Source organism: Dipodomys spectabilis, unplaced genomic scaffold, assembly GCF_019054845.1.
Source record: "Dipodomys spectabilis isolate Male_0828 unplaced genomic scaffold, ASM1905484v1 ptg000002l, whole genome shotgun sequence".
Classification (NCBI taxonomy): Eukaryota; Metazoa; Chordata; class Mammalia; order Rodentia; family Heteromyidae; genus Dipodomys; species Dipodomys spectabilis.
Genome location: NW_024870679.1, coordinates 60049827 through 60066774, shown reverse-complemented (window position 1 = coordinate 60066774; position 16948 = coordinate 60049827). Strand labels below are relative to the sequence as shown.

The following is a 16948-nucleotide window of genomic DNA, read 5'->3' as shown; positions in this document are numbered from 1 at the left end:
TTCTAACTTTGAATGCTGGTTTATCATCTACTAGTTGTGTGTCAAAGACAATTCTTTAACCTGTCTGTAACTACAGGCTCACCCTTTCCCAGACATTAATTTATTTATTTTAAGACACAAATATTAAATATCTGCTTTATAACATTTATAAGAGGAAAAGGGTGTTGCAAGGATTAAATGAGTCATCTGAAACAGATAGCACATAGATGTTTATGCCTTTTGATAGATTTATTACCTATTGCTAATATGATTTGAAAAATTAATGGTTTTCTTTATTGGAAATGCCCAACAGTTGTGTATAGCTCTTTCTTGAGTAGCATATTAAATAGTAAAAAATGGAACCCTAAATTATAAGGTTTCACCAAAAGCAAATAGAGTTGTGTATTTTAAGATAAATGGGGATGTTCACTTTTGTGAGATTTAAAAGGTTATTGTCCTATTTTAAGTTAGTGGGAAATGTTACAGATTATGGCCACTTGTGCTTTTTCTAAAAGAAAACCCCTAGAGGAAAATAGAATTACTTAATCTATTATTCTACAACTTTTAAAACTTACAGAAAGGAGTGGAAAAATTCTCCAGATGCACTTCTGTCTCCATTAACAATGCCATGTATTCTATTGTAACCTCATTACTGTATCATGAATATTTATCTTTATTAGCTTGACTTGTTTTTAATATTCAAGAGCTTACAGTATGATGTACAAACCATAAAATCCATTCATTGTGAATGTAAAATTCAAATATTTTAGTATATTTACATGGTTGTACAGTCTTTACCATAATCCAACTTTAAAGCAATTTTATTATTCCAAAAATATTCCATTGTGTCTATTAATAGTCAGTTTCCACTCTTAGTTATAGGTAACTATCTGCTCTCTCTCTTTATAGATTTTCAGACTTTTCTTATTGGGCTGGCTTTGAATCACAGTGCTCTGCACTTCAGCCTCCTGAATATTACACATGAATCACTGGGTACCTGCTTGAAGTTCTTTTGATAAACTCATTCTTGAGTGATGTTTTTTACATCATTCTGAATGGAATTACTTCCCTTAATCTTCTAGTAACAGGCTTTGAACTAAAGGCCTCACACTTGCACCCAGTGAAGTTCATGACTGTCACTCTGCTATTGAACCATGCCTCCCAAGTGTGGAATTACTTTCATAATTTCCTTTTTGATTTATTAGTTTCTAGTATGTAGGAATATAATTGATTTTTAGATTGGAAGCATGGTTTTGGTGGTAGAGCACCAGCCAGTGAGCAACAGCATCAGATACTGAGCTTGAGTTCTGGTCTCAGACTAAAAAAATACACACACACACACACACACACACACACACACACACACAGTTAGATTTTTATATATTACTCCTGAATCCTGTAATCTTACAAAAATTGATTATAGATTCCATGTAAATATACTAAAATACTTGAATTTTACATTCACAATGAATGGATTTTATGGTTTGTACATCGTACTGTAAGCTCTTGAATATTAAAAACAAGTCAAGCTAATAAAGATAAATATTCATGATATAGTAATGAGGTTACAATAGAATACATTGATTATAGATTTTTCTACAAATAAAATCGTAGTATCTGCAAAGATACAAACCTTAACTTCTTGTACAGACTGTATACTTTTTTTTTTGGGTCCGGTCGTGGGGCCTGAACTCTGGGCCTGGGCACTGTCCCTCAGCTTTTCAGCTCAAGGCTAGTGCTCTACCACTTGAGCCACAGCGCCACTTCCAGCTTTTTTCTTTTTGATTATGTGGTGCTGAGGAATCGAACCCAGGGCCTTGAGCATGCAAGGCAAGTGCTCTACCACTGAGCCACCTTCCCAGCCCATAGACTGTATACTTGTAATTTCTTTTCTCACTGAATTGTACTGGCTATAATCTCTATGATGGGTCACCTAGAGGTGATAAAAGTGAATATTCTTGTTTTATTTCTGCCGTGGAAATAGTTCATTTTACTACTAGGATATTAGCTATACATTTTTGATAATGTGTTTTTTTCAGTTTGTATAAATTTTCTTCCATTCTGATTTATTGGCTTTCTGTGGGGAGGAGGGAGAAATTGCTGCATCTTTTGAGAGGATCATTTGGTTTTTGTGCTTTTTTATTCTGTTACCATTTATCAATAGGTTAATAGATATTACAACTCCCTTTCAATCTTGGGGTACCTTCATGTAGACCTGGTATGCAAAGCCAGTTTTATACATTGCAAGATTTGGATTGTTAATACTTAAGGTTTTTTTATACCTATGTTCATGACTAATATTGGTGTGTGCTGTCCTTTTTTTTAAGTTATTGTAGTTGATATCAAAGTAATGCTGACCACATAAAATTTGTTGGAAAGTATTTTATCTTTTAGTGTATTTTAAACAAGTTTTCTATTGTTTTTTTTGTAAATATTTGTAAAATTCCCCAGAGAAACTATCTAGGCCTAGAATTAGTTTTTGGTTTGTTTGTCTCAACTGTTTTACATATAAATTTGACTTTTCAAGAAAAATATGCTTCACAGTTTGCCATCTGGCTTTGATCAGTTTCCCACAGCCCCAAAGCAATTGTTTCTGATAACTTTGTCCACATTTATAGTTTTATTTTGCTGACGATTTGATGACCTCATCATTCCACTATACGCAGAAGTTGGTCTGCCACCTTTATTTAAGTTTCTGTATAGTACCCCATCTTATGGATGTGCTATAGTTTATTTAACAGAAATAGTTTTTGATATTTTTAAAATATATTCTCAGCTGTGTTGCTATAAGTTTACTTACTTAGTAATATTTTGCTAAGATAGTTTCCTGGAAGTGGGATTGCTAGGCCAAAAGGTATGCATATATGTAATTTTAATAGATACTATAAATTATTTTCGAAAGCTGTATTCAATAATTTCATTGCTACAATAATGTTAAAAAAAGGTCCACTTTCCCATTTCTTGTCATTACTATAGTCTGTTGTTAATCCTTAATGTTTTTACCAATTAAAAAGCAAAATTTGATATTTTTATTGTATTTTTTTATCTCATTATAGCGAGCTAGAAGTATTTTTAGATACTATGATCATTTCTTTTTACTTACTAAGTGACTTTTCATGCATTTTGCTTAATTTCTAATTTGGTTGATTGTCCCTTTTCTCATTAATTAAAAAGATATGTTGAAATCTTTGTGATATTAAACTTTTATCTGACTTAGGATGCAAATAACTTTTTTGCATTGTGTCACTCATTTTCTTCTCATCCTAAATTGTTTTCAAGATTTTAAAAGCTGGATGGTGTAATTATGTTTCTCTTTGTGTCATGTAATTTGTATTTTTTTTTTTTTTGAAACAGAAAGTTATACAAGGAATGGACTTAAACCGAATTCGTGGACTTGGGTTTGATGCCACATGTTCCCTGGTTGTCTTGGATACACACTTTTGTCCTTTACCAGTAAATAATGAAGGTAGGACCATTTTCCCTTTCTTGAGTGGTGGGAGATGGGCTGGGGCGGTCTTGGCTGATGAGTTCAAAGGGCCCAGATGAGATTTGGAAGTGAAGTGTAGAGTCCAGATATGATATCCCAGAGGTTAAACTACTTTCTAGTTGGTGAGACAAAGGACAGGGGTAACCAAACAGCGATATTCACAAGGCAGTATGTTGGAAATAATCCGTACAACTCAAGGAGGGGGAGATAAAGGGTGGAGGGAAAGTGGGAGAAAAACAAGGGAAGGGTTAATAAGTTTGCCAAGAAATGTACTTATTACCTTACTTATGTAACTATAACCCCTCTATACATTACCTTGATAATAAAAATAAATTTTTAGAAAAAGACTTCATAGTAAACAGCATTGGGGGATGGGGCCTGGAAAAGACTTGGTTGTGTAAAACCTGAGAGTAATAGTGGAGAGCCTGGTGAAGGCAAGACACTGAGTCATTAACTCCAAGTGAGTGGCCTTGAAACAGATTTGTGGTTTGGATGTTTTCTTGGGAAGGCAATATCAGTATTTGTGGTCGCTTTGTACATAAAGCTCTTATACCATGTTCATTTAAGTGGATGAGCCAAGTCCATGTAAAAGATACAGGGCAAAACAGGACCATGAATCACGCAGAAACTGGAAACAGATGGCCTCTCTATTCTCAATAGCCATTCCTTAAGACATGGGCCAAGTCTGAGAAAAACGATAGCACGTGTGAAGATGCACTCTTACTGATATTTGATCCTGCAAGACGTGCAAGACATCAGGGAGTGGTGGAGACTGTGATATACTGGAAATCCCATGTTCTGTCTAAGGAGGAGTGGCTCCAGGCATTGTCTCGCAGCAGTTGCAAAGATAGCCATTCTAAGCAAGTTTGGGGCTGGATTCTTGCTAAGAGCTTTCAGTGGTGGCCAGTGCTATAGAGGCACTGTTCTTAGTCTCTTTGCTAAAGTAAGACATATTATGACACACTGGAATTGAAGTCAGATACGGCAGAGTTTTGGTTTTGGTTTTGCTGAGCTACAATACCCTAGGTGGGTCAATTCACTTCTATGTGTGTCTCAGTTTTCTCCAATGAAAGATTGGAATACAGAAACTGTGGCTTTACAGTAAGGAGTGAACACTTACACTTAAAAACTCAGGAAAATTTCTCATGTAGATTGGAAACACTTTCAGTTAAAGGAATGTGTTCTGTTCGCTTTTGTGGACTCACTATGTGGCATGTGAGTCAGGCGCAAGTGGCTCACGTCACCTAGCTATTTAGGAGTCTGAGATCCAAATGAGGATCATGGTTCAAAGCCAGTCTAGATAGAAAAGTCTGTGAGACTCTTATCTCCAACTAACCACAAGAAAAGCCAGAAGTGGACCTGCGCCTCAAGTGGTAGAGGGCAAGTCTTGATAAAAATTGCTCAGGGACAGTACCCAGCCCCTGAGTTCAAACCCCAGGACCCCAACACACAGACACAGACACCACACACACACACACACACACACACACACACACACACACACACACATACACACACACACACACACACACACACACACAAATGATATGTGCTGAAAATGATGCAGATTGGTGAATAACTAGAGTCCCATAATACATACAAAGATGCACATTCATGTGCACACTCACTCAATCCCCTCCCCTTTTCTTGACACCAGTATTAACTCCTATTGTGTGCTAAGCTCTATGTTACGAGATACTAAGGGTTCAGAAATGCTTCCAAACGGCCTATGTCTCTAGTGGACCACTCGAGAGCTGAGAGTTGGGAATTGATCATGACTCAGGACTCTGCTCAGTGAGTATTCTACTTTGGAGTAGCAGCAAGTATTCTAGTTAGGAGTATGGCGGGCACACTGACATCTCAGGAAGGCAGATTATACTTCCTCCATTAGTTTTATTTAAGTAAAGACTGGATAACTATCTGATAGGGATGCTGTAGAGAAAGTTTCATTTGGGGTTGGAACTTCAGACATTAAGAGTCCATGCTGTTCTGATCTGCTAAAATATATGGTTTCTTTTTAACCTGGCTGTGCATTAGTATCAGCTGAAGATCTTTTTTTTTTTTTTTTTGGGTCTGGTCGTGGGGCCTGAACTCTGGGCCTAGGCGCTGTCCCTCAGCTCTTCAGCTCAAGGCTAGCGCTCTACCACTTGAGCCACAGCGCCACTTCCGGCTTTTTTCTTTTTTCTTATGTGGTGCTGGGAATCGAACCCAGGGCCTCAGGCATGCAAGGCAAGCGTTCTACCACTGAGCCACCTTCCCAGCCCCAGCTGAAGATCTTTTTTAGGAAATTAACGTTCATGAGGCTTACTCCTCCACCCTCCAGCTGCCTGAACTGAACTGATTTGTGTTCGCTTGGCTTGGACTAGGGTATCAGAATTTAAAAAGTTTCCTCAGAAATTCTGGTATATGGATTGCCATTGGGCACAGATGAATGGACAGATAAAATACTGGGAACCCACACTTGACGTGGAGAGAGAGTGTTGTTAACCTGCCTAAATGCATATATATCCTCTCTGGCTGCCATCTTTTTTCTCACTGAAGGTGGAATCGCTACCTTTTAACAAGTGCTCTATTAAAAGGGGAGCTAAGTTGCCATTTTAATTAAAAGTGCTGAAATATCTCTGTCCTACCTAAAAGGTTAAAATGTACCCATTCATCAGCCACATACAGCTGCAGGTGCCCCTTACCAGCTTCTTTCTGTCAACAGATTATATTAAGGTTAGATTTTTATCTGAGGTAGATTATCATAGGTGTGGAAATGAAATTAGATTTTAAAAGTGGTTTCCAGGTTCTTGGCAGGGACTAACTCCTGGTTGATTAGCTGGAGTAATTGTGAGAAGCAGAGAGTAGGGTTAGGAAGATGATCAGTAACCCCAATCACCACTAACACCAAACCCACAAGACTGGCAAAAGTGCTACCATCTTTAGATGCCAACCAAAAAGTTAAAAACCAAAGTAAATTAAGCATTATCACTTAAGATCACTTATTATTGTGTGACAGAATAATCTCATTGTCGGCCTTTTCTTTGATCCTTCTTGCTTTGAATGTCAGAAAGACCCCATGTGCTGGTGAATATGGTGACTTTCCCCAAAACAGTCCTCTAAGCTCAGAATCCAATACTAGTTTCATCATTCCACCAAAGGAGTTCTTGGAGAAAAGGGACCAAGGTGATGAAAAGGAAGGACTTGGGAAGAAATTAGGACCTAGGCTGTTCTGTGCAACAGAAATCTAGTGTTTAGATATTTATTAGTAATTTTGTAGTTTTAGCATTGACTTTTAACCCAGGGCTTGTGGTCAAGGAATGCATCACTAGAAAGGAACTGCAACATTTGGATGCAGACTACTCATAGCCTTACTGGTGTTCTTTCACCTTATTTATTGTTCCTAGGTGAAGTAAGTGACAGTACAAGTTGTACAGTGCATTGTCTTAAGAACTTGTAATTGGCCTTTTGAGCTAGAAGAAAAAGAATACATCTCTGTTCTCATCTCCCTGTTGTTTTTATTCTAGGGGATTCTCATCGAAATGTCATCATGTGGCTGGACCACCGAGCAGTCAATCAGGTTGGCAGGATCAACAAGACAAAACATAGTGTCCTCAAGTATGTGGGGGGTGTGATGTCTGTGGAAATGCAGGCCCCCAAACTCCTGTGGTTGAAAGAGGTGAGCACAAGGGTGAGCAGAGGGCACTAATGATGTAGAAGGTTCCATGTGTCCCAGAATCCTAATTCACCCCTAAAGTCTGTTGTGTTTTCCCCACCTCTTAGGAAAGTTGATTCCATCTTACTGATTATTTAAATCACTCCTCGTTTTATAAGCTTTATTAATGCCAGGCCCTGTGGTAAGTGTTTTATGCAACTATCCAGTAAAATAGTTTGCTTATTTTTCTCATCTCTCACTCCTTACTTCTTTTCTTCCTTTCTTTCCACAGGATACTGCTGTGTAGTCCAGGGTAGACTTGAACTTGGATTCTCTCTCAGCCTGTGTCCTCAGTGGTGGGGTTACAGGAGTGGCCTCTATCTTCTTCTCTCTCTCTCTCTCTTTCCTTCTTTCCTTCCTTCTTTCTTTCTCTCTCTTTCTTTGTTTCTTTCTTTCTGTCTTTCTTTCTGTCTTTCTCTCTTTCTCTCTCTCTTTTTCTCTCTTTCTGTCTCCCATTCTTTCTCTTCCTTTTTCTTCTTTTTCAAGTGAAAGTGTCTCTGTTTTGTAGACAAGAAACTAAAGCTCATTGAAGGAAAGTAATTCAACGTTAAGTGATATAAGAAGTATGTCAGAGAGCAGAGATTTGAACCTAGGACTAGCTGGCTCCAAAATCAATTCTCTTCATAGTATCTAACACTCTGCTTAAGTTGAGAGAGGTTAATTACCATCCCAATTAGAAAGTGGCAGGGCTGGGATTTAAGTCTAGCTTTTCTGACCAGAGCTTTCTTTTTCTACATACTTTTAGCCCTCAAATGATTAATCTTTGGCCCTGTTGACATTTTAAGATATCTCTTTCTCATTTTACCTGCCCCCGAGTTTCCACATCCTTGAGTGATATGGTGATTGCTGGTCAAAGCTCTTGCAGGTGGTTCCCATTTCCAGATGTTAGGACTCCTTTATGAAGTGTGGAGAATGGTGATGTCAGCTTAATGGTTCCCATTAGAGATGGATGTGTGAGAAAGTTCAAGTCCTTTGGGAACCTCGGGACTTGAAAACCCTTTAGGTGGTCTGAGGAACAGAGAATCCATCTAAAGAACAGGACCCAATGTGATTCATTTACTGGCTCTGGGGTTTCAGATGGGCTGAATCATCAGTTATTCAGCCTGTCTATGGAGGTGGAGAACTTAAGGGTACCTGGGAAGGTGCCCCAGGATTTTTCACCATGGAGGAGGAAGGAGAAAAAAGAGAACTTCATTAATCAAAGCAGGCTGGGCTTGTTATCTATCTTATAAGTCTTAATCTGTAGAAAGGCTTCTGTGGCTGATGAGTTTGGAGTCAGCCATCTTAGGAGTTAAGGGTTTTAAGAATCTAATTCTGACATTGCTCTTAACAGTGGTGTGTTTTAGGCCAAACATATTTTTTTTTAATCTCAGGCTTTATTTTCCCATCTAAAAACTTCTAGTTAAGAGTCGGCTCAGATTAGTTTGAAAAATCTGAAGGAAAGAAATTAGAATACAGACTACTCTGCACAGTCTTTCAGGTTCCGCTGTTTTCTTTATTTTTTTTTTTAATAAGTATTGATTGACTTAGTTCCCATAAGGTCTGTCGCACAGGGCACTGAAGCTGAGAAAGAGGGCATCTGACTCATCTAGATGCAGAACAAGAATTGAAATCCTTCATTCTGGTTGTCTTTTCTTCTCTCCCTCCATCAATATGCATATCTACACATACATACACATATATGTACATGTGTACATAGCATATATACATATATATATTTATGTATGTATGTATGTGTTTGAAAGGGCCATAATGAAACCTATTCTTTTGTAAAAGTAATATATATTAGTAAAGAAAAATATAAGACCAAAGGGTTAGCACTGTGCTAGTAATTTTTAATCCTCTTTTTTTTTTTTTTTTTGATCATGGGCTTGAACTCTGGGCCTGGGCGCTGTCCCTCAGCTCTTCAGCTCAAGGCTAGTGCTTTACCATTTGAACCACTGCGCCACTTCTGGTTTTCTGAGTGGTTTATTGGAGATTAAGCGTCTCATGGACTTTTCTGCCCAGGCTGGCTTTGAACTGCGATCCTCAGATCTTAGCCATCTAAGTAGCTAGGATTACAGGTGTGAGCTACTGGTACCTGGCTAAACCTCTTTTTATATTGTAAAAGAACAGAAAAAAAAAAACACCTTATATTTTTGTTTCACACATTCTGGGAAAAATATTATTTGCATAACTTATTCTTTAATCAGCTTATTAGTATGTTTTAAGTTTTACCTTTATTTAAATGAAAATAATCTTCATTGTCAGTAATGTACAGAAGTGCCACTCAAATATGTTCAGTAGTCTAATATTTAACCATTAGATATAATTATAGTACTTGAGAGTAAGCTGCAGTTTCTAGGAATTTAGAATCTGGGCACAACTTAGCTGGAAATTTCTGGTTTATATAGTAACAGTTATAGCCAGGCTGTTGTTTCTGGGTCAGGTCTAAAGACATTATTAAAGGAGCATATTTAGAGTTTTGTTTTTTAAGAGTACTTTGTAGTATAGAAATAAACTCCTGTATGTTGAGGGGTGGGGAATAAACCCTACCTACCATGCTTTAGATCCCAGCTTGTTCCATGACGTAATACAGTCCATCATCTTTCAATCCCTCCATAAAATTGTTTGGGAGTAGGAATAGGAACAAGGCAGTGGTGTCCTCTTAGCATATCTTCTATGTGTTTTTGTTTTTCTTCTTCATAGTGGACAACACCACTGGAAGAAATGGGTTAGATGGGTTTTTGATGGTAACACAGACAGGGGAGGAGTTATGCTGAATTAGACAAAAAATATTAGCATAATCATGGATTCATTTCAGAGCTATGTCCGTTCCTGCTGTGTGGCCAGCTTGGGTATATGTCTCAGGAGATCTTCCTGCACCTCCAGCATGACACTTTCAGATGCTTACCACCTTCACTCAAGAACAATCTATGCTAAATGAAGTCTGGGGAAAATAATTCATTTCTAGATTACATGACAGTATTTGTGATCTCCTAAGAGAAACTTCTATTAATTTATTTATTAATAAGGCACTAAACATTTCCTTTTTTAATATATGCTTTATTGTTAAGATACTGTACAGAGGGGTTACAGTTACATGAGTAAGATAATGAGAACATTTCCTATTGAGCATTGTAACACCCTCCTTTGTTTTTCCCCCTCCATCCCTTCTCTCCCCGCTCCTAACTCTTCCTCTCCCGCCCCTCCCACCAAAGCTGTAAAGTTCATTTTCAACATGCTGTCTTGTACATCTCATTGTTACAAAGGGTCAACCTGTAACCTTGTTTCAGCATTTTGTTATTTCCCTTCCCCTCCCCAAATTAGAAAAATGTATATACAAGATTCAGGGCACTGAAATCAAATACAGTGAAAACAGGGTTATACCACGGGGGAAGAACATACAAAAGAAACAAACAAAAAAAGAAATCACACAGATTTCTTCAAGTGCTTGAAGGTGAGCCTTGAATTCACATTTTTGTTTTCTTTTGCTTTGTTTGGTAAGCTTGTACAGGAATTCCTGCTGAGAATCTTTTTGGTGTCTGATTACACATTCAGAATTCTTTCTAAAATCAGCTTTAGCATTTCCTGAAAGCCTGACTGGGTTGGCCCATAGAGGGTCCCAAAGCTTAATGTGTAAATGAATCACCTGGAGATCTTGTTAAACTACTCACTTGGATTCAGTAGTCCTTGGGCTATGACTGAGAATTTTGAGAAATTTCATTTCTAACACTTAGGCAAGTGATGTTGATTTTGCCGGACTGTGGATTTATAGAACCACTTTTAATTCTAAAGGCTCTGCCCCTTTACCCTGAAGAAAAGCATCCATTTGTAGGGAATCCTGACACTTTCGTTTTGACAGGTTAATGGGAAATGGAAGAAAGCTAGATAGTTTCAGAAGAACTATTCAGGTGCACACTCAAAAACATAAGTTCCTGTGTTCTAAGTTCATTGAGCTATTATTTGTTTACTCTTCTTTGATTTCTTAATTTAGAAATCCTCATTTCTGTATTGCCTATGGCTGCTTTTGCATTATAATGACAGCTAAGAGGAGCCAGAGATTTGGGGCCTGCAAAACAGAAAATCTGATCCTTAAGAAACTCTTCCTTTTCCTCGGAATGTTATTTTCTCTTCTCACCATTGGTGTTTTGTTCACCCATCATTTAGATCTCAGCTTTATTGATTTCTTTATAAAAAAAAAAACTTTCTTGACTCTTGAGTCAGAATTCACTTATCACATTGTATCTTTCATACTTTTTTTCTTTTCTGTGCCCATAATGGAACTTGAACTCAGGACTGGGAACTGCCCTTGAGATTTTTTTGCTCAAGCCTAGAGTTCTACCACTTGAGCTGAAGGCTCCACTTCCAGCTTTTTAGTAGTTAATGAACATTACTGCCCTGGCTGGCATGATCAAGATCTCAGCCCCTTAGTAGTTAGGGTTGCACACTTGAGTCACCAGCTACCAGCATTGTTTTATATATTGTGATGTCAATGCATATAATTTATGTAAGTCTAACCCCCTCTAACCATTGTAATCTACAAACAAATGGAGACCATATTCATTTAGTTTCTTCTAGGGTCCCTAACCTTAATTAAATAAGCTGGGCTTTTTTTTTTTTTTTTGGCACTAGTACTGGGGCTTGAACTCAGGGACACACACTCAGGTTTTTCACTCAAGGTTAATATTCTACCATTTGAACCATACCTTCACTTCTGTACTTCTGGCTTTTACTGATTAATTGGAGGCATGAATCTCCAATGAATCTCTCTGGACTTATAGCCCAGCTTGGCTTTGAACCTGGATTCTGAGATCTCAACCTCCCAAGTAGCTAGGATTACAGATGTGAACTTCTAGCTCAGTTCTGAACACATTAAAAAAATAATAATTTGACCTGACAGGGGGCTGGTGTAATGTTCCAGGTGAGAACTAATGAGACCTCAGTGTGTAGGGTGGAGAAAAGAAGAGTCCCAGAAATTTTAAAGGGCCCGTTGAGACTGATTGCCTGTGAGGGCTGAGGTGGGTGAAGTCAAAGCTGCCCACTCAACTCAGTGTTGCTGTCATTCATGTGCTCCTTGTCCTTAGCCTAGAATCCGACGTGGAGAAGTTTGGGCTTCCAGAAGACAGAACAGAGATACTAGGATCACTGTAGCTCTTGGGTACAGTCATTTGGGTCCTACTCTTGCAATATGGAATTTTAATCATGTCCTTTATATTTAAGGTTTATGTGTTTTAGGTTGACATATGTCTTCTTAATAAGAATTGTCAGATAAAAGGAAAAATGCCATTTGAATTTTTTATAACCCCCAGCAGTCTGGCTTTTCCATTTGGTCTCAATGATTCTGACTCTCAACTTAATGAAGGCCAAATGTAAATTAAGTTCTGTCAGGCTGGAGCAGCTGGAGTTGCCTATCTTTATAAACTCAAAACATTGTAAGGGAACAAGGTACAGACTGGGCAAGGTCATGAAAGTTAACTGGCTGATGTGGGTTCTGACAGCTGAATGTTAATGGAAGATAATTAATGGGGCTTGTAGGGGCTATATGTGGAGTTATTCCAATCTGACTTTTAACTTGTTTCTTTTTTTTTCTGCTATTGTCAGCAGAGAAGAAAATGAATCCTATCTGTCCCTCACCTCCCCGTCCATGTCCTTCTGCTTCTATTTGTCTGAGGACATAGAAGCCAGCCTGTGTCTCTGATCTGTTCTAATGTGCCTTTTCTTGTAAATGTGTAGCCTTTTGACAATAGCTCAAGTAGCTAGATAGTTTGGATGCCTAGAGAGGAAGTCTGGTAACTTCCTGTGTGCTCTCGTGAGTGTTTTCCAGTAGAAAGCATTGCAAACCCTGCTGGACATCAAAAAGCCTAGTTCTTAAGCCTTCCTCTTCTAGTCCATTCTGTAAAATAAGAGACTTGGATGGCTTATTTTCAATGCCTTGTCTGGCATTTTATGTTCATTCTTATTAATGTATAATAGCATATTTTCTCTATATTAAGGTTTATTCTAATTTTAAAACTTTATGAAAATTAAACAATATAAGTACCTTTCTTTGAAATGCCAATCTTTTTTTAAGTAAATATGGCAGAAACTATAGATCTCTCTTAGTTGGTTGATCTGTCTTTAAATTTCATGGGCATGTCTCATTTTACTTACGTGTAAGTACTGGAACAAATACAGTGCACTGAAGAACCTTGGGAGATATAATGCAGTTTTAAAATTTTTATTTAATTTTATTTTATTGTAAAGGTGATTTACAGAGGGGTTATAGTTATATAAGTAAGGTAATGAGTACATTTCTTTTAAAACATTGGTACCCATTTTTTCACTTTTCTCCCACTATCCTTTCCCTCCCTCCCAATCCCACTCCCACAAAATTGTAAAGTTCATTTCCAACATGGTGTCTTGTGAGTATCACTGTTGCATTGATTCACCATTTTGTTATTCTCCTTCCCCTCCCCAAATCAGATAAATGTATGTATAAGACACAGGGTACCAGAATCAAAAGCAGTGACGAAAGAAAGAAGGAAAGAAAGAAAGAAAAGAAGGAAGGAAGGAAGGAAGAAACGAAGGAAGGAAGAAAGGAAGGAAGGAAGAACAAACCTGGTACAGTACAGTAAAACAACAACTTCAACAACAACCATAAAACCCTCCTGTTTCCATATCTTGGAGTTCATTTTGATTAGCATCATTTTATATGATCATAGGTCCATAGCTATTGAGCTATTGTGATCCTCTGCTAGGACTATCCTAGACACATACTAATTATTATTATAAATGAGGGAAACCATAGAGCCTCTGTTTCTTTGGGTCTGACTTACTTCACTTAATAAGATTTTTTCCAAGTCTTTCCATTTCCTTATGAATGGGCGATGTTGTTCTTTCTGACTGAAGCATAGAAGTCGTGTGTGTGTATGTGTGTGTGTGTGTGTGTGTGTGTGTGTATGTGTGTGTGTGTGTGTGTATCATCTTCTTGATCCAGTCATCTACTGAGGGGCATCTGGGTTGGTTCCAAATCTTAGCAATGGTAAATAATTGATTAACATCATTTTATATGGCCATATGTACATCTTGTGATCCTCTGCTAGGACTATGACAAATACTAAATATTACATATGAAAGGAACCCTGGAGTCTTTGTTTCTTTGAGTTTGGCTTATTTCACTTAATATGATTTTTCCAAGTCTTTCCATTATTACACAGTTCTATAACATCTTCATACATGTCTAGGATTTGAAGTTGTGTATACTGCATTTAAATCTTCCATTACCAATCAGCAGTTATGAGAACATGGACAAACTCAGTCTGAATCTCAAGGTCTGCTTAACTGTAATGATGCCAGTATTGGCACTGTGAAATTGCTGAAATTTGGCAAGGTGTTTATAAAGTAGTCTATATAGTAAATATTACAACAGTATTTTAACTTTCAGTGAGACTATTTTAAAATGCTGCCTTCCTCTTCCTCCTGCGTTATTTCCTCTTCCTGCTTTATTTTCTCCTCCTCCTCCTTTTCCTTCCTCCTTCTCCATTTTTGTGGCCAGTTTATATCACATAGTAAAATGCCTTCAAAGTCATCACTCCTGAGACACATCCGAATTTTCTTCATTTAAAAGTTTTAGGATGTGGTATAGCTCAGTAGTGGAGTGCTTCCTTAGTATTTTTTAGGGGACACTACTGGTGTTTCAACTCAGGACCTCTTAAGCCATGCTTTAGCTCTTTCTGTCTTGGCTGCTTGAATCACATCTCCACTTCTGGCTTTTTGGTTGTTCACTGGAGATGAGTCTCATGGACTTTCTTGCTCCAGTTGGCTTTAAACTGTGATCCTCAGATCTCAGTCTCCTGAGTGTCTAGGATTACAGGTGTAAGCCACTGGTACCTGGCTCTTTTGGTTACTTTTGAGATAGTCTCATTTTTTGCTGCATTGGTTTGGACTGTGATCCACCTATTTGTAATTCCTATGTTGTAACTGGGATGACAAGTACATGTGGCAATACTCAGCTTTTTATTGATTCAGATAGGGTACTCATGAACACATGGTAGCTTTAAACTACTGTCTTCTCAATCTGTACCTCTCGAGTAGCTTGGATTATAAACATGAGCCACCATGCTTGCCTTCTCTAGCATTTTTGCAGTTCTGTGTATTACAAAAGGGAAAAGAAAAAAAATTCAATAGCATTCCATCCATTGTATGTACAGTACACACTTTACACATGGATTCATTATTGAGATATACTTGAGTTTACTCTGTCTTTCAGTTCTTTTGAACGACGCTTCTATGAGCATGTGTTTACAACTATGTCTCCAGTCTGCTTTGTTTCTTTTGCCTATGGTAGTAGAGTTGTTCAATCTGACATATCTATGTTAAGCTTCTTGAAGAACCTCCATAGTACTTTTCAGTGCTGCACCATTTTATATTTCCACCCACACAGAACAAGGGTTTCCATTTTCCCATTTTCATGCCACTTTTGATTATTTCCTGTTGTTGTTGTTTTCATAATAGCCATCCTAGTCCATGAGAATGATATTTCATTGCAGGTCTGGTGATTCACACTCCTTAATGAGTAATGATTTTGAGCATCTTTTTCCTGTGCTTATTAGCTATTTATTGGCATATATTTCTTAGGGAAAAGTCTGTTCCAGTCCATTGCCTGTCTTATAATTGCATTCTTTTTTTATTTTTTAATTTCATTATATATTCTATAATTCTGTATCGTATATGTTATTTGCCTATGTTCTCTTCTATAAGTTACATTTGATGAAGAGATTTTGATTTTGATGAAGTATATTTTATCTATTTTTCTATAATTTTAGTATAATTTCTATGACTCGTTGACAGTTCCAATGTTGTAAAGTATCTTCTTTGCATTTTTTCTGAGTTTTATAATTATCAATCTTATGTTTAGGTCTACCATGAATTTTTGGACATATTTTTATATTTGGGATGTAATTCTTTTTGAATGTGGATAGCCAATTTCCAGCATTGTTTGTAGATGTTTCTTTTCCATTGAATTAGCTGGACACTTTATTAAAAATCACTTGCTGATATAAATGATCGTTTAGGGCTTCTCTATTCATATTTTTCTCTTCTGATGGGCCATGCAGCATGCTACTGGCAATAGAGAGAGTTTTAAACTCTAGTACTCTTATTTCATGGAGCTGGACGGTATGTGTGCTTTATGTTTCTTGTTTACCTGACAGTTAAGGAAAGCATCTGCAACTACATCAGGCTGTCAGAGAAAATCATAGAATGTAGACAATAAAAGAGAATATTATCTATTTTCAAAGTCATTCTCATCTACCTGCTATATGTGATACCTAAGTCACAGGTAGTCAACTTTGAGCTCACGGCCCACAGATTTACTGGCACCACAATTACTTTATTGAATTCATACGAGTTATATGAGATAAATATTCTCTCCTTTTTTCTTTTTTTGGTCGGCCGTGGGCTTGAACTCTGGGCTTTGGTGCTGTCCCTCAACTCTTCAGCTCAAGGAGAGCACTCTACTACTTGAGCCACAGCACCACTTTTGGTTTTCTGATGGTTATTGGAGATAATAGTCTCACAGACTTTCCTACCCGGGCTGGCTTCGAACTGTGATCCTCAAATCCCAGCCTCCTGAGTAGCTAGGATTACAGGCATGAGCCACCGGCCCCTAGCTTTCTCCTTTTTTTTTTTTTTTAAGAGTTTTTTTGAGACAAAGACTTGCTATGTAGCCCAGGCTGAGAATTCCTGCCTTGGTTTCCTGAGTGCGAGGATCATACCTGGCAATATTATGCATTTTTACAGTTGAGGAAACTGGAACTCAAAAG

The 16948-nt window shown here is 37.6% G+C and overlaps 1 protein-coding gene across 3 annotated transcripts in view; it reads left to right on the top strand.

The window, feature by feature from the left end:
- Fggy (FGGY carbohydrate kinase domain containing) overlaps positions 1-16948 on the top strand; it is a 382280-nt gene that overhangs the window by 37258 nt on the left and 328074 nt on the right. For all 3 annotated transcript variants that reach the window (XM_042682452.1, XM_042682444.1, XM_042682462.1), the window contains exons 3-4: positions 3334-3445; positions 6976-7127. In XM_042682452.1, coding sequence (XP_042538386.1) covers positions 3334-3445; positions 6976-7127 — 264 coding nt within the window. The remainder of the gene's footprint in view (positions 1-3333; positions 3446-6975; positions 7128-16948) is intronic.